General features: G+C 46.2%; 1 protein-coding gene across 4 annotated transcripts in view; it reads right to left on the reverse strand.

Moving 5' to 3' along the window:
• TMEM181 (transmembrane protein 181) overlaps nt 1-26,783 on the reverse strand; it is a 108,858-nt gene that overhangs the window by 30,468 nt on the left and 51,607 nt on the right. For all 4 annotated transcript variants that reach the window (XM_021670173.2, XM_064360497.1, XM_064360496.1 and 1 more), the window contains exons 4-9: nt 24,423-24,513; nt 23,029-23,150; nt 18,299-18,409; nt 3,369-3,449; nt 1,146-1,245; nt 156-286 (exon numbers count right to left, since the gene is read on the reverse strand). In XM_021670173.2, coding sequence (XP_021525848.2) covers nt 156-286; nt 1,146-1,245; nt 3,369-3,449; nt 18,299-18,409; nt 23,029-23,150; nt 24,423-24,513 — 636 coding nt within the window. The remainder of the gene's footprint in view (nt 1-155; nt 287-1,145; nt 1,246-3,368; nt 3,450-18,298; nt 18,410-23,028; nt 23,151-24,422; nt 24,514-26,783) is intronic.

Genomic DNA, 26,783 nt, shown 5'->3' on the forward strand with positions numbered 1-26,783 from the left:
GTGGGTAATTCTACATGATGTGCATTTTTTTATTGAGTATGGGTCTGCAGATGGGTTTTCATGGAGAAATTCACCTCTCAGTGCTGCCGTCAAGAGTTGGGAAGGGAAGACACAGTCTGTAACCTATCAAGGCAGTGAGGAGGGCTGTAGCTCACCTGGACGCGAATCCCGTGGTACACACAAAGCCAGAAAAGCAGCAAGGCGCACAGGAACATGGACTGAAAGAGGTCATCCAGCATCCCCGGGAGCCAGCTGTTCACCAGGAAGGAGAGGGGGAAGAACGGATCTGGAACACAAAGGGCAGAAACGCATGAGGGAGACAGACTCCACCAGCACCCAGTGGAGAGCACCCCGTTCGTCTGCGGGGTCGGAACCCAAGACCGGCTTTTCTCCCTGGTCAGAGCCAAAGCAAAGGCAGTGAACCGAGGGCTATTTTGTTTTCCCAAACACCTAAAAGCCAACGAACAGATTGCTGCACTGATCATGACAGAGCGCCGTATGCCGCTGTCATCAGCTCCTCCCGGAGCCTGGGGGTTCAAAGTGCGGCAGCTCAGGAAGCAAACGCTTTTGGAACAGGACACGAGGAACAGCCAGCCATGTCTGGCCACCTTCAGCCAAGTTCCAGGACTGCTGTGTCTGTAGCACGTCCAAGTTTTAACTACCAAACAGCTGCCTGTTTGTTAGAGAGCCAGGTATCTGCCCCAGCTTGGTGGAACACGGTTCCTGGGACAACAGGGAGCATACTGCAACATGCTCCTTCTGGAGCTCCCTACCGGCTCTTCTGGGCCTAGGCCATCTCCAAGATGCCTTCCAGCTTTACTCTTTTTAAGAGTCTTACTCTGTCATCCAGGCTGGAGTGCAGTGGTGTCATCATGACTCGCTGCAGCCTCAGACTCCTGGCTTCAAGTGATCCTCCCACCTCAGCCTCTCAAGTAGTTGGGACCACAAGTACGCATCACCATACCCAGCTAATTTTATTTTTTGTAGTCTTGCTATGTTACCCAGGCTCGTGTTAAACTCCTGGCTTCAAGTAATCTTCCTGCCCCAGCCTCTCAAAGTGCTGGGATGACAGCACGCCCCTGCACCCGGCTTCCAGCTTGATATTTTCAAGGAAAAAGTTCCTAAGTGAAAATGGAACCACCTACCATTGTAAAGTAGCAGCAGAGGCAGGAGGACAGACATCCACTTCTGCTCAATGCCCCAGTCTCTCATGGAAAATTTCCGGAGGGAATGCGCAAACAGGCACTGCAAACCAAACCAGCCTCCGGTCACTGCCTTTGCTCACACCTTGCTTGCGTACCACGTTGTCTTCTCACATCAATGGTCTAGGTGCCCCACTAAGATCCGCTGCCTTAAGCCCCGGCTGAATTGCCTACTGTGTCCCGGAGGGCATCAGTGACAGCCAAAATAAGGTTGTTACTTTCTGCAGAGGAGCCACAGCTAAGACAGGTTCTGAGCTGTTCTCACAGGAGGAGGAGAGGAGAAGGAATTTAACAGCCATAAATCCCCTGCAGAAGGAAAGAGCACCCACCGTCTCACCTCTACCGGTGAGGAAAACAGGGCCTGCTTCCAAGAGAGCCAGCACACAGAAGGGCCCACCCAGGACACAGGACACACCCATGGGTGTGACGGAAGCCACATGTTCCCAGCAATGCAACTGCTACAGATGGCACCAGCTTCCAAGATGGCGCCAGGGCTCACCAATGAAAAGCCAAGAGAAGGAAAGAGGCTTGTAACAGTGGTCAGGGGAAGCATTTCTTCTCAAACACCTCCCTGAGGAAGGTGTGTTAGGTCAGTGAAAGAAGTTTCTTTAAACTGCTTTAAAACACTATACAACTTGTAATTTTTAGGCCAGGATTTTGTTGTTGATTGTTTTCTTATCATCTGATATAAGCCAACGGTTTTCTAGGCAATACGGATTTCCTTGCCTAAGGACCATCTTCCCTCTTTTTAACAACATACTTGGGGCCCTGAGTAATAAATAGCTCTTTAGGCTCCACAATGTGGCAGCAGAAGCTCAGGCATCACAGAGCCTTCGAGAAGAGGCAAGAGTTTCTGACTGTGCAGACACAAATACCAGCTTTCTGCTTTCATTTATGAAGCTTACTGGGGGACCTGGAATCCTGGAGGTCCTGGGCTGGGCCTGAGCACCACAACCTCCAGCTTTCTGTGGTTCTAGCACCCCATGCCCTTCCCTCCAGCTTTGTGGCTCTAGCACCCATGCGACATCCTTCCCCCCAACTCCCTGTGGCTCCAGCACCCACGCCCTTACCCCCAGCTCCCTGTGGCTCCAGCACCCACGCCCTTCCCCCAACTCCCTGTGGCTCCAGCACCCACGCCCTTCCCCCAGCTCCCTGTGGCTCCAGCACCCATGCCCTTCCCCCCAACTCCCTGTGGCTCCAGCACCCACACCCTTCCCCCCAGCTCCCTGTGGCTCCAGCACTCATGAGCGCTCTGTGGCTCTAGCACCCACACCCTTCCCTCCAGCTCTGTGTGGCTCTAGCACCCACACCACACCCTTCCCTCCAGCTCCCTGGGGCTCTAGCACCCATGCCCTTCCCTCTCCAGCTCCCCGTGGCTCCAGCACCCATGCCCTTCACTCCAGCAGAGTGTCCCCTCACATGTGCACGCGCCTGTCCTTCCATGCACAGTTACTCTGAGAAATACCAAGTATTCCTGGGGGAATCCACATTTCCTCAATGTCACCTCCCCACTATCTGCACCAGGACAAGCAGCTGATGAGGGCAGAATGCCACGCTTCAGGTGGTAACAGATCACTAAATGAAGCACACTTCCCCTTCCTCCAGTTCACCAATTCTGATCTTCAGACTGGGTCTCTGTGGGGCTCCTTGGGCTTCTCAGGGTAAGCATGTCCCCCAAAGTTACTGTGGGCTCGAGGACACAAACCTCAGATCCCAAATGAGCCCAACGTCTACATTTCCAAAACGCTTCTCTTTGGCGTTATTCCTGAAAATGCCCCAAAACTGAAAAGACTGGCACAACTTTCCAGATATAAAAACCCAAGAGCATGCTGCATCTCAACTCAGAGAAGCTCATTCAACTAAGGCAGACTTCCTTCCATGCAGGTGAAATGGCACTTTTCATTGCACATGATGAAAATTTAAAGTCGGCGATGTGTAACAACTCCTGCACCACACAGAAATCCTTCATAAATGATACCACATTCTTTTTTGCACTGCAGCATCTTGGCAGACACACAGCTTGTAATACCAGCACAGGCCACTGGATGGAGCATCTCAGAGTTCAGATCACTCTCCATGTGGCTTGCACCCTGAAGATCGTGACTGCATAAACCAGGTTCTTCCTGGCTGGGATCTGCCACAGCCCGTCAGGCGGATGGTACTCACAGTGACAATGAAGGTGAGCACCACAAAGACAAACCGGAACCAGATTTCCAATCGGGAGAAGGCAGGGTCATAAGTCTTCCACTGAAATGGAAAGTGGGGAAAACAGTATGAAAAAAAAATCATACACGCATCTAAGAGGAAATACACCAGATTACTAATAGTTATCTCTAGATATGAGATAGAATTTTTTTTTTTTTGAGGTGGTGTCTCACTCTGTTGCCCAGGCCGGAGTGCAGTGGTGCAATCTTGGGTGATCTGCCCGCCTAAGCCTCCCAAAGCGCTGGGATTACACACGAGCCATTGCGCCCGGCTGAGACTGTAAGTAATTTTAAAAGTTATTTTTCCTTTTACCTGAGCACCACAACCTCCAGCTCCCTGTGGCTCTAGCACCCATGCCCTTCCCTCCAGCAGAGCATCCCCTCACATGTGCACCACACACCTGGGTCCTTCCATGTATGGTTAGTCTGAGAAATATCAAGTGTTCCCGAGTGGACACATTCTAGATGTGAAACTACCATTTTATTTTTGAGACAGTCTCTCACTCTGTCGCCCAGGCTGGAATGCAAGGATATGATCTGCCACCTCTGCCTCCCAGGTTCAAGCACTTCTCCTGCCTCAGTCTCCCAAGCAGGTGGGATTACAGGCACCTGTCACCATGCAGGTTAAAATTTTGGAACATCCTGTAGGGATTCAGAGTGGTGGGAGAAATTATAAGAGAAAAATTATAGAGAAATAGACGCAAACCTATTTGGAAAGCCAGGAGATTTCTGCAAAAGCCTCAGGAAGGAATGAGCCCAAGGTGATGGTTCTTACCCAGAGGCAATTAGGCAGGGGTAGGTACAAAGGAATGGGGGGGGGGTAGTTTATCTAAAGAGCTTGTTTACTCATGTAGTCCTAAGACTGACCTTTGAAAATCCATGGTCACATGACTGCTCTCTACTGGGGGGGATCAACAATGTTATTACTCACAAATGGTGTTTGCTTTATTTAAGCCTCCGAACCTGGCCTTTAATCATTCATAGGACTGCTCTCTCCAGGGAAAGCAACCATGTTAATTATCCACAAGTGTGCTGACTCAAAGCCTCTGTCATTAAATCTATACTATATACAATGCCTGCAGTGCCGGCTGGTAAGGGCCACAGCTGCTGACTCTTTATAACACCCTCCTCCGTGTCTGTGAGTGGCCCGGACCCCCAAGCCCGCTCTGTCACTGGGTATCTGTGTCTCACTGCATTTGTTCATCTGTCACTGGGTCAGGGTCTGTCGGTCGGACCCGACAACATCCTACATGTTCCAAAATTGTAACATTTAGTAGAGTTTACTTTTTTATCAAAGAACACAGACATAAAAAAATCTTAATTACTGAGAGCTAAAAATGATTTTAAATGGTGTTACATAAATGATAAATCTGACAAATTATTTTATAATCCTAAGAGCATTTGGATTTTAAATTTCACATCAAAAATCAACCTTGCCAATCTATTAGAAATAATCATACTTCCCATCAAAAGAAAGTTTTAAAAGACATAAACATGTGACTAGAATGCTGTAACAAAGTTTAAGTAAAACCTTTAAGTATAAATGTCAAAGCAGAAGAGTAAGCCGCAGTTGAAGCAGTCTGTTCTCACACTGACCAGGCAGTCCCACGTGTGCCAAGTGCGCACTTACGGAGCTGAGGATGCAGGCACCGCTGTGTCAGGGCAGGACAGAGGCTGGCCGCCGCCAACCAAACCATGAGCACCAGGTCCATAACCAGATCCCAGAACACTGCACTCACAGGGCCAGTGAGCCCCATCATTCTGATGCATTGAATTAAAGTCATCTGAGCAATTTTTAAAATCCACTTCAGTAAAGATAGTTACAGACACCAGGTTTACCTAAAACATTAGAAAGTACACACACACACACACACACACACACACACACACAGAGGCATGCATAAGAATGATTTAAGACACTGGACCTGAGGAGGCAATGAAGGACAGTAACCTCTGACTAATGAGAAACAACAAGGGGTGCCCCTGGTGGCCCCATATAATGGAGGGGAACTCAGGCAGAGCCACGGCTGGGAGTCCAGGGAGACAGGGCTGGCCTGAATCCACAGGACAGAGTACTGGAAAGGAGAGCTATATAGAGAGAGAACAAACCTCCCAAAAAGCCAGTGCCTGACACCCACAGAGCCAGGAATGGTGCCTATTCCCACAAGACAGAGAAAAAACTCACCATCAAAGGGCACTGGGTAGGTAGCATATGCTGAATGCTTCTGCCTCAGTGGTAGGAAAAAATTAGCCTGACACTTAATGCTGCTTAAGCCCCACCTGGCAATGCTGAAAAGCAAGGCCTGAAAAGATCAAATCATTTCCAAGGAAGCTGACAACAAAGCTCAGAGATATTTATAAGATATAAAAGCCAGCAATCAATAATGTCCGGCATTTAACCAAAAGTACCAGACACACCAAAAAGCAGGAAAATACAAACCATCGTGAGGAAAAAACCCAAGCAATCAAAACTGGCCCAGAAATCACAGATGACAAAATTAGCAGATAAGGACATTAAGAATCTAGATGAAAGATTTCTGTGTTAAATGAGGACTTGGAAGGTGATCAATAGCTATCAGACATGACAGAGAGTGGTGAATGTGAAGGCATGGCAACAGAAGCTATCTAAAATAAAACTGAAAAAAAAAAAAAAGACTGGAAGAAATGAACAGAGCATCAGGAAGCTTTGGACAACTTCAAGTGGCCTAATACAGGGGTCCCCAACCCCCAAGCCACAGACCAGTACTGGCCATGTGGCCTGTTAGGAACCGGGCTGCACAGCAGCAGGTGAGCAGTGGGCCAGCAGGCATTACCGCCTGAGCTCCACCTCCTGTCAGATCTGCCAGGACATTAGATTCTCAGAGAAGCACGAATCTGCTGTCAACCGTGCAGGTGAGGGATCTGGGTTGCACACTCCTTACGAGAATCTCATAAGTGTGATGCACTTGAACTGTCCTAAAAAAGTCCTCAACCAACCCTGGTCCATGGAAAAATTGTCTTCCATGAAACCAGTCCCCGATGCCAAGGGGACCACTGGCCTAATTTGGAGTCCCTGACTTTGGGAGGTAGAGGGACCAGAAGGACAAAAAACGTATTTGAAGAGATAATGGCCAAAATGCTTCCGATTTGATGAAAACTATCAATTCACAAATCCACGATGCTCAATGGATCCCAAGCACAAGAAACAAGGAAAAGTATAAAAAGCACCCTAAGAGAAAAATCTTAAAAGGGGGTGGGGAAAGGGAAGGACATTATTACAGAAGACAAAGATAAGGACAAAGATAAGGTGGATAGCAGATTTCTTTTCAGAAAAGTGCAAGCCAGAAGACAGTGATCAACATTTTCAAAGTATGTAAATTAGGCCAAGTATGGTGGCTTGTGCCTATAATCCCAACACTTTGGGAGGCCAAGGTAGGATAGTTTGAGGTCAGGAGTTTGAGACCAGCCTGGTCAACAGAACAAGACCCTGTCTCTACAAAAATAAACAAAAAAGTTAGCCAGCATGGTGACGTGCACCTGTAGTCGCAGCTACTCAGGAGGCTGAGGCAGGAGGATGTCTTGAGCCTGGGCTCGGTGAGCCATGATTGCATTTCTGCACTCCATCTAGGTGACAGAGCAAGACCCCATCTCAAAAATAAAAAAAAAGTACATAAATTAAAACCATACAGTAAAACCATTAAATACCATTATACACCTATTGGAACAGCCAAAATTTAAAAGACTGACTATACTGAGTATTGATGGGATATGAAATCCTTATAAGCTGCTGGTGTAATATATAATAACACAACCACTCTGCAAAACAGTTTGTGAGTTTCTTAACCCCCATGGCCCAACTATCCCATTTCTAGCATTTATCCAAGATAAATGAAAGCATATGTCCACACAAAGATTTATACATAGATGTTCGTTGCTGCTGTCTTTACATCAGCCCCAAACTGAAAGCATTTTCCATCAACAGGTGAATGAATAAACGATTGTTGTGTTTACACTGGAATATCACACAGCATGAACTATGGACACACTCAGCATCATCGATCACTCTCAAAATAATTATGCTAAGTGAAACGATTCAAACCTTTGGATAAGTACATATTGTATAATTCCAGTTATATAAAATTCTTTAAAAAATGCAAATGAGTGTGCTGTGAAAATAGATCAGTGGGTTCCCAGGGATAGGAAGGGACAGGAAGAAGGAGCACAAGGAGGAGATGTTTAGGGGTGATGCCTGGTAAGGGGATGCTTACAATCTTGATTGTGAGAACAGTTTCCCAGGTTTCACTGTGGGTCAAGTAGACCTCAATAAAGTTGCCAAACAGAAAACAACCACTCCCAATAATAGATGGTAATGGGGATGTGGAGATCACAGCAATTCAGGCTCAAATTCCAGCTCTTCCCATTGTAAGCTGGGCAAACGACTTAATCTTATGAAACCTCAGATTTTCCTCCATATAATAAATGGGAATGCTAGAACCTACTTCACATAATTATTGTAGCTTTTTTTTTTTTTTTGAGGCAGACTTTCGTACCACTTGCCCAGGCTGGAGGGCAATGGTGTGATCTCGGCTCACTGCAACATCCACCTCCCAGGTTGAAGCGATTCTCCTGCCTCAGCCTCCCGAGTAGCTGGGATTACAGGCATGCACCACCACATCCGGCTAATTTTGTATTTTTAGTAGAGATGGGGTTTCACCATGTTGGTCAGGCTGGTCTCAAACTCCTGACCTCAGGTGATCCGCCCACCTCAGCTTCCCAAAGCGCTGGGATTATAGGCTTGAGCCACCGCACTCAGCCTATCGTAGCATTTTAATGAGATGATGCGTATTAAAAGCTAAGCACAATGCCCAGCAAAAATCAAAGGTTCAGTAAACGACAGTTGCTACTATAAATCCAAAACGTCATATAACTATTAGGATTACTACTATGGCACTTAAATTTTATAACAGCATTATATCATTTACAGAATAATCAAAGTAGTGACGATCATTCGGGGAGAATGTTGATATAAACATAATATTCAGATAAAAGCTTACAACATGTCTTAGTTGACCAAACATACTCTAAGGCACAATCAAGAAGAGAAAAAAGAACTGTTACCATCAGAAAAAAACACAAAATATGTTTGAAGTAACAGGCCTGAAAGGTTGGTGGGTTGGTTGTTCTTACCCTCAAGGAACTGTAACTCTTAAGAAAGAAAATAACCTCAAACTCCCCTGGAGGAGGTGGATTCTATCTTAAGATTCTGTTAGAGCAACAGAAAACACTCAACTCGCTCTCATTAAAAATTAACACCAGGGCCAGGTTCGGTGGCTCACATCCAGGAAGGCCAAGGTCAGTGCATCACCTGAGGTCAGGAGTTTGAGACTAGCCTGGGCAACATGGCAAAAGCCCGTCTCTACTAAAAATACAAAAATTAGCCAGGTGTGGTGGCACATGCCTGTAATCCCAGCTACTCGGGAAGCTGAAGCAAGGAGAACTGCTTGAACCTGGGAGGCAAAGGTTGCAGTGAGCCGAGATTGCACCACTGCACTCCAGCATGGGCGACACAGCAAGACTCCATCTCCAAAAATATTAAAAATTAACACTAGGCCTGGTGTGGTGGCTCACACCTATAATACCAGCACTTTGGGAGGCTGAGGCAGGTGGATCACTGGAGGTCAGCAGTTCAAGACCAGCCTGGCCAATGTGGTGAAACCCTGCCTCTACTAAAAATACAAAAATTAGCTGGGCGTGGTGGCACATGCCTGTAATTCCAGCTACTGGGGAGGCTGAGGCAGGAGAATTGCTTCAACCTGGGAGGCAGCGGTTGCAGTGAGCCGAGATCACACCATTGCACTCCAGCCTGGGCAACAAGAGCAAAACTCTGTCTCAAAAACAAAACAAAATTAACACTAGAAAACAATACTTTATTGAATAAATATAGCTAAAACTAAAACATGCATTTTAGTTCTAAAATGTGAGCTAATGAGAGAGGATGCCTTAGTCCAGCTTTCAACTGAGATCCTGTGCACCAAGCCTGCTATGCACGCAGGAGGCACAAAGCGCCTTCATCACACTCCATCTAGGCTTCCTTCCTCCTGTCACGTGTCCCCATCCTCCTGTTCCAGGAAGCAGTTTCCACATATGCTGATGCTCTGGGAGGCCGCCCCTGTCAGCAACAGCCCAGCAGAATCACCTGTGTGCTTCTCCTGGACCAGCCCAGCTGACAGCTCAATCCCACATGCATTTGTGTCAAGTGCTTGAAAGGCTATTCTCTCAAGCGAGATGCAGGAAGGCCCAAGAGTAGGGCCCTGGCCCTTCCACGACGCACAGCGGCCTCCAGGCACGCTGGATTCCATAAGCTGGGGCCAGCAGGTCCACGGGAAGCAAGCCCGGCCAGCGCCACACTGGCACCTACGAGCAGAGGCTTTCCTGTCCCATGAGCTGGCATGCCAGGGCCACTGTGAGGACCCAACTCCAGGCAACTGGGCTTGGGGTTTTTGTTTGTTCTGTGTTTATTTTTAAACCCCAAAATACACTTTTGAAATTAAAACATAAAATGAAATAAAGAGTACAGTTCCCAGAAAATATTCCAGCTTAAAGACATTCCCTTTGTAATCCGAAGCACTGTCACTCAGCACTCAAGCTTTTACATCAAGGTCCCTTTGGTGTCACAAAGCTGCTGTCTTTGTCCTTTCAGAGACCGGGCTTGCCCTGTGACACCACGAAGTTACCTTTGGAACAAGCGCCCACACCCTGCCCTGGGCCACTCCTCCCCGATTAAATCTCCCGTGCACCTGCGCACCTGCCCGCCCGCCTACCCATCCGTCCATCCCCCCACCCACCCACATGTTCTGAGCACAACCTTGTCCTCTGCATAAGCATAGGTGATGTCAGATCCTGTGCAGCATGAAGTAAGTGGACTTTAAGAAAAATATGACCAAAGGCCTCCAGGAGCTGACCGGCTCTCTGACGGAGAACAAATGTTTCCTCACATCCCCTGAACGGACAACCACAGAAACAGGGTGAGGGACGCGTCACCGCAACCTGTGCAGCACCAAGCAAAGCGTCTGGACTGGGGGCCCGGCCTCGAATTCACAGCCTCGGTCCCCAAGACTTTAAAAACAACATAAAATGCACTGTCTAGGAATACTGGGGGGCTGGAAATCAGAACGATGTAACAAGCACAGGTCCCAGAAGCCGGGCAGCACCCAGCAAAGTATGGCTGGGCGCACTCCTCTCAGTTCACCGGCGAAACAAGAGGGCGGCCCCGGGTAGCAGCCTGAAGGACTCGGGAACATGGGTTGCTGTTTTCATCTCACTCCCCAGTCAAAGGTCATGGCTTAGAAGAAAGAGGAGGAAATGAGACATGAACAGCTGGCCACAGAATGCCACTCAAAAGTCGGCCCGAAGAACACTTAGAGGAAAAAATGCCCAGAGTAACCAAGAGGACCCAGGGTGCTGATGACGGATGTGACATGCCCAGAGAAGGTGACTGAAAAATCTCAGGAGGACAGGAAAGTCAGTACAAGTTATTTGTGTGGTGTCAAAGGTCACTGCATATGCAGAGCATGGCCGATGAAACCATGTTTTTTAAAAACAGGGGGTAAGCATCATCCCACAAGTGCCAGTGAGACCTGGTGGGCAGTCTCACAGCCAGAACATGGCAATGGGTGTGGGCATGATGTATTCAAAAGAGTAAGAGAAGCAGATACAAGAAGGAGAGAGAGAACGATCACCACTTGCTACAGTTTAAATTTGTCCCTTCCAAAATTCAAGCTTAAACTTAACCCCCACTGTGGTGCTATTGTGAGGTGGAGAATCTGGGGAAGTAATTAAGTCATAAGAACTCTGTCCTCATGAATGGATTAGCACCTTATAAAAGGGCTAGAGGGGCAGGGCGCAGTGGCTCACTGTAACCCCAACACTTTGGGAGGCTGAGGTGGGAGGATTGCTTGAGCCCAAGAGTTCGAGCCTGGGCAACACAGTGAGACCCCATCTCTAGAAAATTAAAAATTAAAAAAATCCAAGCCAGACATGGTGCTGTGCACCTGTGATTCCAGCTACTCAGAGAACCGAGTGGGGGCACTGCTTGAGCTCGGGAGGTTGATACTGCACTTAGCTGTGATGGCGTCACTGCACTCTAGCTTCTTGGGTGACAGAGCAAAACCCTGTCTCAAAAAAGAGCTTGGGGGGCCAGCTGAGGTCCCCTTTTGTCCTTCCATCCTTTCCACTGAGGGCACAGAATGTGTCCCTTCCAGAGGATAAGCAACAAGGCACTATCTTGGAAGCGGAGAGCAGCCCTCACCAGACACCAAACCTGCCAGTACTTGGATCCTGGACTTCCCAGTCCTCCAGAGCCGTGAGGAATAAATCTCTATTATTCATAAATTACCCAGTCTGTGGTTGTCCAGTTATAACAGCATAGACTAAGACATCAATCTACTTCAAAATGACAAACATTCAAGTAGAAACCAATGAACCAAATGTTCATGGAAAATGGGATTGAGAACAAAAGGAGAGAGAAATCAGATTCTTGAGCTGAGGGAGACGGCATCGACCACAGTGCCAGACGGAAGACGCGGCCCACACGACAGGCTCAGGCAGGAAGGGGCCATCGACCATCTAGACATCTGCTCAGCACACACACCTTCCACTGAAAACAGCCTCATCTGAATACGCTGGGTGCAGGGTGACAACTTTCTCTCCGTACGTTAAGGAAGTGACACAGTTTGGCTGTGCCCCCACCCAAATCTCAACTTCACTGGAATCTCCCAGGATTCTCCAGTGTTGTGCGAGGGACCCAGGGGGAGGTAACTGAATCATAGGGGCTGGTCTTTCCCGTGCTATTCTCATTAGTGAGTAAGTCTCAGGAAATCTGATGGGTTTATCAGGGGTTTTCACTTTTGCTTCTTCCTCATTTTCCCTTGCTGCTGCCATTAAGAAGAGCCCTTCGCCTCCCTCCATGATCCTGAGGCCTCCCAGCCACGGGGAACTGTAAGTTCAATTAAACCCCTTTTTCTTTCCAGTCTCAAGGTATGTCTTTGTTAACAGCATGAAAACGGACTAATACAGGAAGCAACCAGGACCATTTTTACCCTAAATTTCATTGTCATCAACAAGAAAGAGCTAGTTAGTGAAACACACAGTGGCACCAGGGGAAGGTGTCCGTATGGTCCTAGTGCTCTTTCATCAGCGCCAAGGGCATCGCCAGGCTCACTGAAATGGGAGCCCAGATTCCAGGAAGGCAGAACTCAGAACGCCAAAGGCCGAAGATTTCCCAAGGAAACACCAAACAAAAGCAACAGAAACCCTCAAAGGTTAATTGCGTCAGCACAGCCACACACGGCGCTGCTGAAGCAGCAACAGCTGTCTCAAGAAACATGTGGTCACACAGGCAGCAGCTCCAGTTTGCCAGGTGCACTGTATACCGTGACGTTCCTACTGAAGGTGACAGGTGTATAAAGAATTGGACAAGTATCCTAAATTGCAGTTCAATGAACATCACAAATTGAACACACCTGAGTAAATGGTACTCTGACCAAGACACGGAACATTGCCAGCACCCCAGACACCCCTCCCTTGATGCTCCCTTCCAGGCACTAACCTACCCAAGATGAACACTAATCCTGAATGAACAGCATACGTTAGTTTTGCCTGATTTTGTAATTTTTATAAATAGAATTGTATACTTTGTACTGTTTTGCATTTGGCTTATTTCATTCAATATTATGCTTCAGAAAGTCCTCCGTAACATTACACGAAGCTGTGACGGTTCATTCTCCTTGCTGTATATATAGTATTCCATTACATGAATACAGCACAATTTATGTACTCATTCTGCTGCTAGTATACAGTTTACAGTTTGGCTACTAAGAATTGTGCTGTTGTGAATATCTAAACGCTTGTCTTTTGGTCAATATACATATGCTTTTCTGCTGTATCAACTTACACGCTCCCCAGCAGGGAGCCCCACATCCGCCTGTCCGACATCCTTGCCAAATTCCGCATATTCTATCTTATTTCTGCCATTCTGGTGGGTGTGTAGTTAACATCACTAAAATACCGTTAGTGTCTATCTATTCATTATCGCTTGTTTACTTCCAAATAGAAATGAAGGCAGCTTGTAATAAAAAGCCAGATTAAATAGAAATAATTTTTAAAGTTTTTTTAAAAGGCAAAATAGTGAAGAAAGAATGCAGATAATTACACTAGAAATTCATACCAGGATGTTAGTAATTACTACAATTCAGCAAAAAACTTACTTCTGAAATTTCTGACAGCCAGTACCAAGACAGAAATGTGACGCATTCCATGGCTTTCATTCTCTAATAAAAGGCATTACAACAAAGAGCAAAAGAAATTCTGGTCTTGCTCTTTGATATTTACCCATGTAAGCTGAAAATATAGGGGCTGTGCATGGTGGCTCACGTCCATAATCCCAGCACTTTGGGAGGCTGGATCACCTGAGGCTATGAGTTTGAGAGCAGCCTGGCCAATATGGTAAAATCCCATCTCTACTAAAAATACAAAAATTAGCCAGGCATAGTGGTGTGTACCTGTGGTACCAGCTACTCTGGAGGCTGAGGCACAAGAATCACCCGAACCTGGGAGGCGAAGGTTGCAGTGAGCGGAGATCGTGCCACTGCACTCCAGCCTGGGCAACAGAGAGACACTGTCTCAAAAAAAAATAAAAAATAAAGCAAAACCATGGAAACAGTAAAAAGACAGGTGGTTGCCAGGGGTCTGAGGAGAAGAGAGGGATGAAGAGGTGGAGCACAAAGGATTCTCAGGGCACTGAAATGACCCTCTGTAGTACTAGAAATAGTGGACCCCACAGAATGTACAACACCAAGAGGGAATCCTAATGTAAACGATGGACTGCGGGTGGTGTGTCCACGTAGGATCATGAACGTAACAAAAGTACCGCTTTGGTGGGAGATGTTGGCAATGGGGAGGCTGTGCATGAGTGGACAGAGGGAGCGTGTAGTAACTCTCTGTACCTTTCTCTCAATTTTGCTGTGAATCTAAAATTGCTCTAAATAATAGTAATAATGTGAAAAAAATTAATATTTAGAGGTTTAATGTTCATAACAAAATGTCTTCAACAGCAAATTTATAAAAGACATAGAAACACTTTGCATGCAGTTCTCTAATTTTTTTTTTTTTGAGACAGAGTTTCACTCTTTGTCACCCAGGCTATTGTGCAGTGGCACAATCTCGGCTCACTGCAACCTCTGCCTCCCAGGTTCAAGCAATTCTCCTATCTCAGCCTCCTGAGTAGCTAGGATTACAGGCGGCTGCCACCACACCCGGCTAATTTTTGTATTTTTAGTAGAGACAGGGTTTCACCATGTTGGCTAGGCTGGTCTCAAATTCCTGACCTCAGGTGATCTGCTCGCCTCGGCTTCCCAAAACGCTGGGATTACAGGCGTGAGCCACCGCACCTTAGTGTATCTCTCTTCATCAGCATTAAGCTGCCAGCCTAATGCTGATTATGTGATTCTCCGAGGATACTTAGTCAGACCAGAAGAAACAGCATGTGGAGCTCACCAGCACCTGAGGTTCTGGGATGGATACTGGCATGTGCCCAGAACTTCCCCCTTCAAATATTAGTTGCCTCACGAGTTTCTGTTCTGTTGTCAAATAATTTTCTTTACAGGTAATAAAAATACTAAACATTCATTACTGGAAATAAAGGAAAACACAGAAGAAATTAAAGATTAATCCTGCCATCCAGAGACAGCCTTCTACACTTCTAGTATCCTTTAACAGACACTTCTAATTCATGTGCTTTTCTTTGCTTAAATATAATTTGTGCTATCTATCCTATTAACTTACTGTTTTAGCAGCTACACAACTAATTTATTTAACCAGAAATCTACTGCTGAAATACAGATTTGCTCCCAACTTCTTACTCTGAGAAATAGGTTTCAATATAAATCACTGTGTATATTTCTACTTCCTTAGTATGAATTGCTAAAATTAGAATTACTAAAAGTCAAAAAGCACATGGAAGTAGAGGCTTTTCTACACAGCCAAATTACCCCACAACTTCAATCAGTTTACACCCCATTCATGTGTACGAGAAAACTTGTGTCCTCGCATTTCACAAACCTGGGTGTTTTTGGTTGTTGATGTTTTTAATGTTCGCATTTTTTTCTTTTTGAGACAGGGTCTTGCTCTGTCACCCAGGCTGGAGTGCAGTGATTACAGCTCACTGCAGCCTCAAACTCCTGGGCTCAACGATTCTCCTACCACAGCCTCTCTAGTAGCTGGGACTACAGGTGTGCACCACCATGCACGGCTAATTTTAAAAAATATTTTTACAGATGGGTTCTTGGCTGGGCCAATCACCTGAGGTCAGGAGTTCAAAGCCAGCCTGGCCAATGTGGCGAAACCCCGTCCCTACTAAATAAACGAAAATTAGCTGCGCGTGGTGATGCACACCTGTAATCCCAGCTACTAGGGAGGGTGAGGCAGGATAACTGCTTGAGATGCAGGTTGCAGTGAGCCGAGATCATGACACTGCACTCCAGCCTGGGCAACAGAGGGAGATTCTGTCTCAAAAAAAAAAAAAAGAGAGACGGTGTCTCATTATGCTGCCCAGACTGGTCTCGAACTCCTGGGATCAAGCAATCCTCCTACATTGGGCTTCCAAAGTGCTGGGATTAAGGCATAAGCTACTGCCCCAGCCCAATCTATGCAAAACTCATTGGTTAAAAAACGGCATTCATTCTTGAACTGTCTCATCTTTGGTTTACAGCAAGGATAAACAATTTCAGAAGTCTGCTGCCATGTGAATTTCTGAATTTGTAAGGTGCTGTACTGTTGCTCTTTCATTTAACCAATACGTATCTATTGTAAGCCTAGCAGCTGCCGGGTGCTACACTAGCTGCCGGGGATACAAAATGTACAAAAACATAGAAAAGTCTCTGGTGACATCCCTTACAAATCCCAAGGGTCTTAAGGATTGTCTTTCCAGATGCTGAAGAGTGCCACCAAACATGATGCTCTGGCTGTGGTGTAATTCAAAGTGAGTGGTTCCCATGGTGGCGTCCTTTGAACCCATTCCTTTTGAGCCTCACTTGCCTTCAATGGCAGAATGGCATGGACCTAGTTCACCTAAGATCCCTACCAAATTCTTCAGGAACCACCAGGATCGTACCAAATTCTTCAGGAACAACTTTAAGAGGAAACATAAATAGATACAAAAGATGAAAAAACAAAGACAAATAAAACAGTGATGCACACGCCCAGGGAATGCGGTCAGGATGAACTACAGCCTCTGGAGAAAGATGCTGAGAACCATAAAAGGCTTGTGGGAGATGACGTTCTAATAAAGATGATGATGGAAGGGAGAGGTCCCTTGTTTGTCTGCATTGTTGAATCAGAATGATTCTGAACTAGCGAAGCCTAAAGCACAGATGGGTTAGCAAAGGACTACATCAAAGTGTGCTGAAGCTCAGTGCACCTGCCTCAGACCCCATCTGGGATCCCCCAAACCGTGAACCTGAGGACACAAGCAGAATACTAATTAGATTCTCTGAGGACAAAGATCCAGCAGATCATTCAGACAGCAAGAACAGACCCCAGATCCAGATCCAAAAGATCTGGAAAGGCTGACTGAGGCAAAGGGCCAAAAAGCAAAAGTCCACTAGTGACATGGCTCCCGAGAGGGCCGGCTCAGCTGCCCCAGCAGCACAGCCAGGACCACCTGCTCCTTCTGCATTGGGAGCACTTGCTCCCGCAGCCAGGTGACCCGGGCAGCTGCAGAAGGGAACCTGGAGCCAGAGGGATGGAGAGGGGTCACATCCCTGGCACAATGTGAAAGAAAAGAACAATCTCAGAGGGGATGAGACGGCCGCCTTCAAAGAGCTATAGGGTAGACAGAGAAGAAAACTCATTTTATGTAGTTCACAACAGCCTTATTCACACTAGCCAAAAAATGGAAACAACCCAAATGCCTGTCAACTGATGAAGGAATCAACAAAATGTGGTCTAGCAACACGACAAAGTATCATTCAGCAAAATGAAGAAGTACGGACCCCACAAAACCCGGATGAACCTTGAGACAGTCACCAAAGACCACACGTTGTGTGATTCCATTAATATGAAATGTCCAACCCGGCAAATCCACGGGGACTGAAAGAACGTTAGCAACTGCCAGGGACTGTGGAGAGGGGATGGGGAATGACCATTAACAGGTTTAAGGGGCAATGAAACTGTTTTGGAACCAGACTGACTGGACAACTCCCTGACTATGCTACTTTTTACTCTGATAAAGCTGTTATTTCTTTTAAGGTATCCATTATATTTTCATTTAATATTCACAGCTCTATGAGCTAGCTATTTTACAGATAAGAAAACTGAGGCTCAACAAAATCACACGAGTAAATGATGGAGGCGGGTGAGAACCCAGCTCACTGTCCAATCCAAACCCCGACTCCTCGTCACTATGCTGGTTATACTACCTCCTAATGAGTGGAAAAGGCAGATTTCAGCTGGACACAAGAAAGGCCAGTCTAACAACGAGAACAGTGCCCTCCCACTCATCGGGAGTTGAGGCAGCGGCTGACGACCACTCGTGGGGCTGGAGAAGGGAGTGCTGAGTCCATAGGAGGGTATACCTGCTAACCCCTTCGTTGCCTTGCAATTGAACACACTACACCCTCTCTATTCTAAATCTCGGACCACCTAACATTTGCCCAATCTCCATGCTATTTCTTTAAGCTATTCTTGGTTCTATATACTTAAGAAACTGTAGTTTTCCTATAATTTTTAAAAACTTTACATGTCCTCCACTGTCCAAAATAGCATTATTTAGATGCTGAGATGCATTTCAATCACTCAGCAAAACAAAGGGAACTAGAACGTAAGCCATGGAAATGTGCAGTCAGCTGGTATACTTACTGTGAAGTTCATTCCCTTGATGGGGAGCTTCAGGTGTTCAAATCCCACTCTCACTGTATACTGAGTATAATTCAGGTAGCCAAGGTGAGCCACAATAATTTCTGCACATTTCTGCAAATATACAAGGAAGATTTGACTTTAAAGAAAGCGAGACTCACGCTCCCACCAAATGACCCATGAAATAACACATTCCAACAGCAGATGAGCAGAACTTATCGTCTCCAGAGAACTCGCCAAAAGCCCAGAGAAAGTCAGAAGCCAGCCAAAAACAGTTCCTAGAAAGAATGAACCAAATGGATACTTTTGGAAACACAATATATGATTTACACCAATTGGAATCTTTCTACTTTGGATGACTGAAAGTAAGTCACTGCGAAAGAAAGTTAGTGCAATGCAAGCCTGACATTTCCATAAATATATAATACCAGAGCACGGGGGGAAACGTAAGCCGAGACACGTCAACACAGATGCTGCAGCCTAATTTGTCCTCCCTGGCCCAATTTTGCGATTGTTGTAATAATAAAGAGTGAATTACATATTTTTCTTTCTCTCCTTTTAACGTCATTCTCCACCTGGAGCCCCCTTTCCCCTCCAGTGTCCACCTTCAACCTTCAACCTTCAACCTTCCACCTTCCACCTTCTACCTTCCCTCCCCCCGCCCCTCCACCCAGAGTCAAAGCAAAGGCTGTGTGCACAGCAGCAAGTGTGGACATGTGTGCTCCACTGTTGTCAAGAGCCCTTTCCTTTTCTCCTTTAGGATTAACAGCCAGGTCTCCAATGCTTTGTTATCCCCTTCCAGAGTGGCGGGGAAGATGAACCCTCATGCAGGGACACAGAGGTGCACCCACCAGCCATGTACAAGGAGCTGGCCACTCCTCTCCAGCAAGCTCTGCCCCGGCCCTGCCTTTTGGAATGTCACTCTCCATCATCCAGCTGCTACCCGGAGCAAACAGGTGGTTCTCTGGCTAACAGGACATCACTCCAATGGCTAGCCAAGCCTCAAATGTCTGAGGTCAGGTAAGAAAACAGGTGTGGGTTTGGGTTTTACACACCAGTCTTAAAAAAACAAGAGGGCGGCCAGGCACAGTGGCTCACACCTGTAATCCCAACACTTTGGGAGACCAAGGAGGGTAGATCACTTGAGACCAGGAGTTTGAGACCAGCCCGGCCAACATAGTGAAACCCCGTCTCTACTAAAAACACCAAAAAACTAGCCAGGCGTGGTGGCAGGTGCCTGTAATCCCAGCTACTCAAAGAAGCTGAGGCAGAAGAATCACTTGAACCCAGGAGGTGGAGCTTGCAGTGAGTCAAGATCACACCATTGCACTCCAGCCTGGGCAACAAGATCAAAACTCAGTTTCAAAAACAAATTAACAAAAAGACAAGAGGGCAACTGTCAGGGAGGGGGAAGAGGTATGAGGCTGGGTGACACAGTGGGGTGCTGACCTAAGGGAAGGGGGAGAAAGCAGAGAGGAGGGGAGTGTGCAGGGGGCTGACGGAGGCACCAAGGTCACCATCTCAACTCGCCAAACACTTCAGCTCACTGGCAGCCCTGGGCCCGTACCGAAGCCCATAGTGCTCCACAGAGAGGGGCTCCCCCAGGAGGGGGCTGCAAGCCCTCTGGCTGGCCACCCGCGCACCTCCCACTCTCCTATAAAGGAAACACAGGTCATCTGCTATTTTCATCGCACTGGAGCTGAGGCTTCCTTCCACCTGATCAGCTCTCCTCATTGAAATCTGCTGCCTGCCCTCTGGGCATTAAGTGTGTGGTCCACCTTCTCAGCAAAACTAAATTCACCTTTCCCCTCTGGCACTCAGGTCACGGGATGACGCACAGAGGCAGGGGCGGCTAAGGACTCAGCCTCATCAGGAAGGGATGGCTGAAAATCTGTAAGTACATTTTTGCTGTGTGGACAAACATTTCTTGTGTGTTTAAGAATTTGTGTCACTTTTCAGGGACGTTTTAATTAACAGAAGAGTTATATCTCAGGCTGCATATACTCACGAGTTTAAAAAGACTGGCTGGGCGTGGTGGCTCACACCTGTAATCCCAGCACTTTGGGAGGCTGAGGTGGGCGGATCACGAGATCAAGAGATCGAGACTATCCTGGTCAACATGGTGAAACCCTGTCTCCACTAAAAATACAAAAATTAGGCAGGCCTGGTGGCACGCGCCTGTGGTCCCAGCTACTCGGGAGGCTGAGGCATAAGAATCGCTTGAACCCAGGAGGCGGAGGATGCAGTCAGCTGAGATTGCGCCACTGCACTCCAGCCTGGTGACAGAGCAAGACTCCATCTCAAAAAAAAAAAAAAAAAAAGACTGCACCAGGAATTCTGAAATCCCAAGTTCAAACCATGGTTCTGCTGCTGACTATGATGCACCTCTGAAAATCATGTGACGGTACCACGGCTCTCACCTGCAAGGTGTGGAAAGCCTTGCTTCCTAAGTCAGACAATGGCTTTTCTTTAAAGCAAAAATAAAAATAAAAATAAAAAAATAAAAAGCAAGCGAGGCACAGTGGTGCACACCTGTCATCCTAGCTACTTGGGAGGCTGAAGCAGGATTGCTTGAGCCCAGGAGTTCAAAGCCAGCCTGGGCAACACAGCAAGACTGTGTTTAAAAAAAAAAAAAAAAGTAATATAAGAGGGTGGTAAATGTCTCTGTAACGTCAATTTAAAATTCCATGTTTTTAAAAGCCAGGGCAGTGCTCTTTGCAGGGTTAGAGAGAGACTTGAGTAGACAGGAAACAGAAGCAAACGGAAGCACCCAAGGGGTGACACAGTGTAAACTGAGGTAGGCCAAAATGGAAGAGGGAAGAAGCCATAGAGATGCACTGAAGCACCAGTCTCAAGGTGCATGACATGGCGGTCACATCCAAGAAGCAACAGTGCAGGCCAGCCAGCACCGTGGCAGCCAGGCATGGTGGCAGGTGCCCTGCTTGAAGCAAAGGCTTTAGGTTGGGGCAACCCACTTGTCCCAACAGAAAGTCCTGTGTGCTGAGAAACCACTCAGTGCAGGCAAACCAGGATGATGAATCTCACCAGCTCCAAATAAGCAACCCCTGACTAATGGTCCACTGACCCTCAATCTGAGAGGCAGCAAGGTGGGTGTTATCAGTTGTCTATGTGGGAGTGGCCGCCAGGCCCTTGGATGGAAGGAGAGCGGCTTCTTGGGCCATGGTCCCATCTGACACTCATACCTGTTGTCCCTCCTGTGATTGAGCAGGACTGATCACACCCCTTCTGCACACAGGCCCAGCTGGGGGACAACAGTGTCGGATAGGACCTTGTGCTGCACACATACGGCACGCTCAAACATTACTCACCTGCATCTTTACTGCTTTCCTAAGGCAGGAAGGGAAGGGCTCGATCCCACTTTATAGACAGGAAAAATACACTTAGGAAGCTGGCTCAACCCGGGGAGTCAGAATGAGAGGCCAGTCCCACATGATCCTCCCACCTCAGCCTCCCAAAGTGCTGGGATTACAAGCATGAGCCACCACGCCCAGCCCTTTAATCCTTTCTTGCCAGGTGAAACAGGTCCAGTGGTATGTATTGCTAGTAACCAGGCAGTATGCATGGTAGTTAAGGCCACAAGCTTCAGAATAAAAGGGGACAGGCTTAAATCCTGGGCCCTCCACCTAAAAACTGCATTACCTTGGGCAATGGTTTAGACCTCTCTCAGCCTCAGTTTCTTCTATAAAACAGGCTCTAATAGCAGTTTCTATTTCATGGACCTGCCATGAGGACTGAACGAGACAATGAGTGCACAGTACTTGGCATGACACCTAGCAGAGAAACTACTTGCCACCTGGCTTCTGACATTACTTTTCTAATCCTATAAGCAAATGCACTGCCCTGTTTTGATGCTCTCCATGTTCTCCATGCTGCCAATAACCTGTGTTGTGTCCGAGGTGGACTCCTTGCTACAGCAGGGATCTGGTTCTGGTTCTTTGGGCTCTCAAGAGAATACAGTGCCAATGAAATCAAGCGCAAGGGCTCGTTCCCCACTCTGGACCCCAGGTTTGCTATCCCTTAGCCACACTGTGCTCTAAAGTAGATGCTCAAAAAGGCAGGCCCCAGGCCTCTGACCCCCAAGAGACCCAGGTATTCGGTTTCACGCCAACGGATGAGGGCATGCATCACATGGCTGGGAGCAACCCAAAGCCTCAGTCAAGAGTGACCATGGAAAATTAGTCAGGCCTGGTGGCAAACACTTGTAGTCCCAGCTACTTGGGAGGTTAAGGTAGGAGGATTGATTGAGCCCATTAGTTTGAGGCAGCAGTGAGCTACGATTGTGCCACTGCACTCCAGCCTGGGTAACAGAGCACAACCCTCTCAAAAACAAAAACAAAAAAAAAAAAACTTGTGACCATAGCTGGTGGCAGACCTTCCTATGAGATGACAGCCCATGATGTTCATTAGGGACACACCGGGTAGCAGGTCACACACACTGTAAAGACAAGTACCACGTATGCTCAGGGTGTGTATACACATGTGTGTTTATGGATGTGTGCATACATGTGTAAGTTTATAAGAATTTCTAAGGGTATCCAAGCATAAAATTAAGTAAGTTTCTCAGGCCATCTTTGGTATGACTCCATTTTTTTCACTTAAGAACAATTTCTCAAAGCCTCTTACCACGCTAATTTATACATGGGAAAGCAGCTCTGTAATTAAACATGTACACAGCCCGAGGACTGATTGTGGGGCTCACCCCACACACTCACCCCTGCACATGTGAGGGTCCTTGTCCGGTTGTGAACTTTGTTATGAATGTACATCGTGGTTCCATCTTGAGCTACACCATCAACTTTAACAGTCATGGGAAAGCTTGTCTTAATAGAAGTTTCTACAAAAGAAAAAAATTCAGTGTCAGAGACCATGCCAGGCACATCACACTCCAAAGGTGCCTTCCTGGCTCCATAATGACCTTGGAGCCAGGAAAACACAGAAAGCCCATAGGTCCATAGGCCACATTGGCCTCAGAACATTTGGAAATTTCTATTTGCCCAGCAAAGTAAAGCCTTTCCATTAGATCCCAACCCAGCACCCAGGGGGCCTAAATCAAAACTTGCATTTCAGATCCATCAGTTTCACTTCACACACAAAAAAACGGTAAATATTTCATGGCTAATAAACTTATATGTTTAATTTCTCACAAACATTTTTAATTTACCAAATTCTATATCAAAATAGAAAGAGATTTCTTATTTCTTATTACATGTTTTTCTAATTATACTCTCATTTTAAAAAATCATAACAAAATATAAAGATAGCATTAAACAACACTAAGAATTTCACCACCTACAGATAATCATAATTCATATTTTGTGTCTATCATTCCAGGCCATTTTCTAGACATACAAATACATAGTAGTGTAAATTTTTTGCTTTCTAAACAGTTACAAAGAGGGAGTAACTTTTTTGTAATATGCATTTGTTTCACTTCATTTACTGTGGTCATGGGGTGATCTTTTCAAATTCTTTCTCAACTGGTGTCTCATCTGAAGCCCGGAACAAAATGACCTGGGTGAGTATCTTCTCAATTCTCCCTAGGATGATACAAAGCTAGTGCCACTGTAGACTGAGGAAGCTAACTCGTCATAAACAACGGATGCGTTAGGGGAGGGTTTCTCAATCTCTGCACCACTGACATTTTGGGCCAGATAATTCCTTGTTGTGGAAGCAGGGGAAGGTGTCAGCATCTCTGCCCTCTACCTACCCACTAGATGCCAGGAGCACTCCCTCCTCCTCTCCATTTGTGACAAAATTGTCTCCAGACATTGCCAAGTGTCCCTGGGGGCCAGAACCATTACTTTAGGGCATGAGACCTTAATTCTCTCCCAGATCCCCACTGAAAAAGGCTGGCAGCTGCAGGCGGACACCATGCAGCCACTGAGCTAAGCTGACCAGGACTCCACCAAGGACACAGATCTATTGTAACTTACTCTCTCTCCCACTGAAAGACATTTGAGAGGTTTCCAATTTGTTGCTATGATAAATAATAATGGACATCCTTATACATCTATCTTTGAGCACTTGTCTGAATATTCTGAAGTCAACATCTAAAATACAATGCTTCACACAAAGACAAATTATCCCAAAATGTAAAGCTACATACCTTTTGATTGATCCAACTCAACAACACATGTCAGCCACAGTTGCTGATTATATGTAGACAGTGGATTTGAAAGTATTTGAATTGGCTTTAGCTGAAGAAAAAGAACAAAGTAATCCATGTGACCTTTTCATTGAGTCTACCAAACAGCTCATCATCTTAATACACAGACTTTACACTTAGCAAAAAAGGTTTGAGTGTTAGCTCTGAAACAGAAATATGTGAGGTTTTCCTTTCAACAACATAAGTGAAATTCTGCCTTCCAGAAAAAAGGAAGGACTAACTTCCAGCTGCAATTCATGTCTGTCTCTCACGGAAACCTCTAAGCAGGCATGTTCCACACTTGGAGCCTTGGGGACAATACACTTACTTAAATACCAAGAAAACAATCTTGGAAAAATAATAAAATGAGCAGAATGATGAGATACATGATAATAAAGAATACCAAAGAAATACTTTCATATTTACAAGATAACATATCTCGAAAATTATTTCTTTAGTATCTGTATGCCAGGCAAATTGCTCTTTGACATACGCGATTTTTAGCTTTGTGAAAGAAAGCTTTCACCCCAGCGAGACTAATTAGAGGTGATGATGTTGCCAATGATTCTTCTGCATTATCTTTTAAAGACATAATGTTGGTGTCTAACAGCAGTAGGCCACAGAGAGAGGTGAAGCAGCCCACCCATGGTTCCAAAGAAAAGCATTATTTGAATGCATCGTCTTTGCAGGTGAATGTGTTATTTTTTGTTTTATGTGTTGGTTTTCTTTTTCCTTTTTTTTGAGACAGGGTCGTGCTCTGTCACCCAGTGCAGGAGTGCAGTGGTGCAATCATGGCTCACTGCAGCCTCAACCTCTCAGGCTCAAATGATCCTCCCACCTCAGCCTCCCAAGTGCCTGGGACTACAGGTGTGCACTACCACACCCAGCTTATTTTTTAATTTGTTGTAGAACACGGTCTCCCTATGTTGCCCAGGTGAGTCTCGAATGAATGTGTTGTTCTTGTGTTTTAATACTTCTGTCAAGAGTCTCAACGAAACTCCCTAAGACAGAACACCTGCCTAAAAACCATCAAAGCAAGACACCTCTCCAGGGATAGCCACCGTCTTAGTGAAGTGAGGATGGTCTCTTGGAAGCAAGTCAGGTCTCTTGGAATGGCTGCTGTGTTCAGTGTCAAAAAGAGACTCACACCCTGAGAGACAGAAATTGTAGGGCCAGGCTCAGTGGCTCATGCCTGTAATCCCAGCACTTTGGGAGGCCGAGGCGGGCGAATCACGAGGTCAGATTGAGATCACTCTGGCCAACATAGTGAAACCCTGTCTCTATTAAAATCAAAAAAAAAACTAGCTGGGCATGGGGGTGCATGCCTGTCGTCCCAGCTACTCGGGAGGCTGAGGCAGGAGAATCGCTTGAAACCAGAAGGCATAGGTTGCAGTGACCCAAGATAGCACCACTGCACTCCAGCCTGGCGACAGAGCAAGAATCCTTCTCAAAAAAAAAAGGAAAAGAAAAGAAAAAACCTGTAAAAGATGTACTGCCAGGGAAGTCCATGGTGGCACCTCTTCAAATCAGATCATCAGGCCAACAGAGAAAATCAAGCAATGCCAAGAAAGTGTGAAGACAGGCTGAGCAGAAGCCCTTCAAACTAGCAGCAGCAAAGACAAGAATCAAACGGTGTCGTTTTAGTACTTTTTCTTTTTTTGCCTTTCTGCAAAATTGTAAAGATAAAAAACTAGCAGGGAAGTGTGAGAACAGAGAGAAGGGGTATTTGGGGTCATATAATCAGATTTAAACTATGTATATCATGGTGCCTCAAAGATGCAGGGAAACTGTGTTCCATTTGTAGATAAAGATTATGTTTCTTACACACATACAAAAAAGGTTTAGTTGTCTGGGCTCTCACTACCATTTATTCAAGAAAACCAAAATTCTCCAATTGAAAGAACCTCTCTTTTCGCCAAAGATAATAAAAAGTTGGCGTATTTTTAAAAGTTTTTTTGTTTTTGTGTTTTTTTTGGACACAGTCTCACTCTGTCCACCATGCTGGAATGCAGTGGTAAAATTGTGGCTCACTGCAACCTCCACTTCACAGGTTCAAGTGATTCTTCTGCCTCAGCCTCCTGAGTAACTGGGACTACAGGTGCATGTCAACACGCCTGACTAATTTTTCTATTTTCAGTAGAGATGGAGTTTCACCATATTGGCCAGGCTGGTCTCGAACTCCTGACCTCGTGATCCGCCCGCCTCGACCTCCCAAAGTGGTGGGATTACAGGCACGAGCCACCTAGCTCGACAGGATTTTTCATTTAAACTGAGTTCACACAAGGAATACAAAGTAATCACTGGAAAGAACTGGATCACCAG

Source organism: Aotus nancymaae, unplaced genomic scaffold (genome assembly GCF_030222135.1).
Source record: "Aotus nancymaae isolate 86718 unplaced genomic scaffold, 86718_ANA_hifiasm-v0.15.2.pri h1tg000040l, whole genome shotgun sequence".
Taxonomy (NCBI): Eukaryota; Metazoa; Chordata; class Mammalia; order Primates; family Aotidae; genus Aotus; species Aotus nancymaae.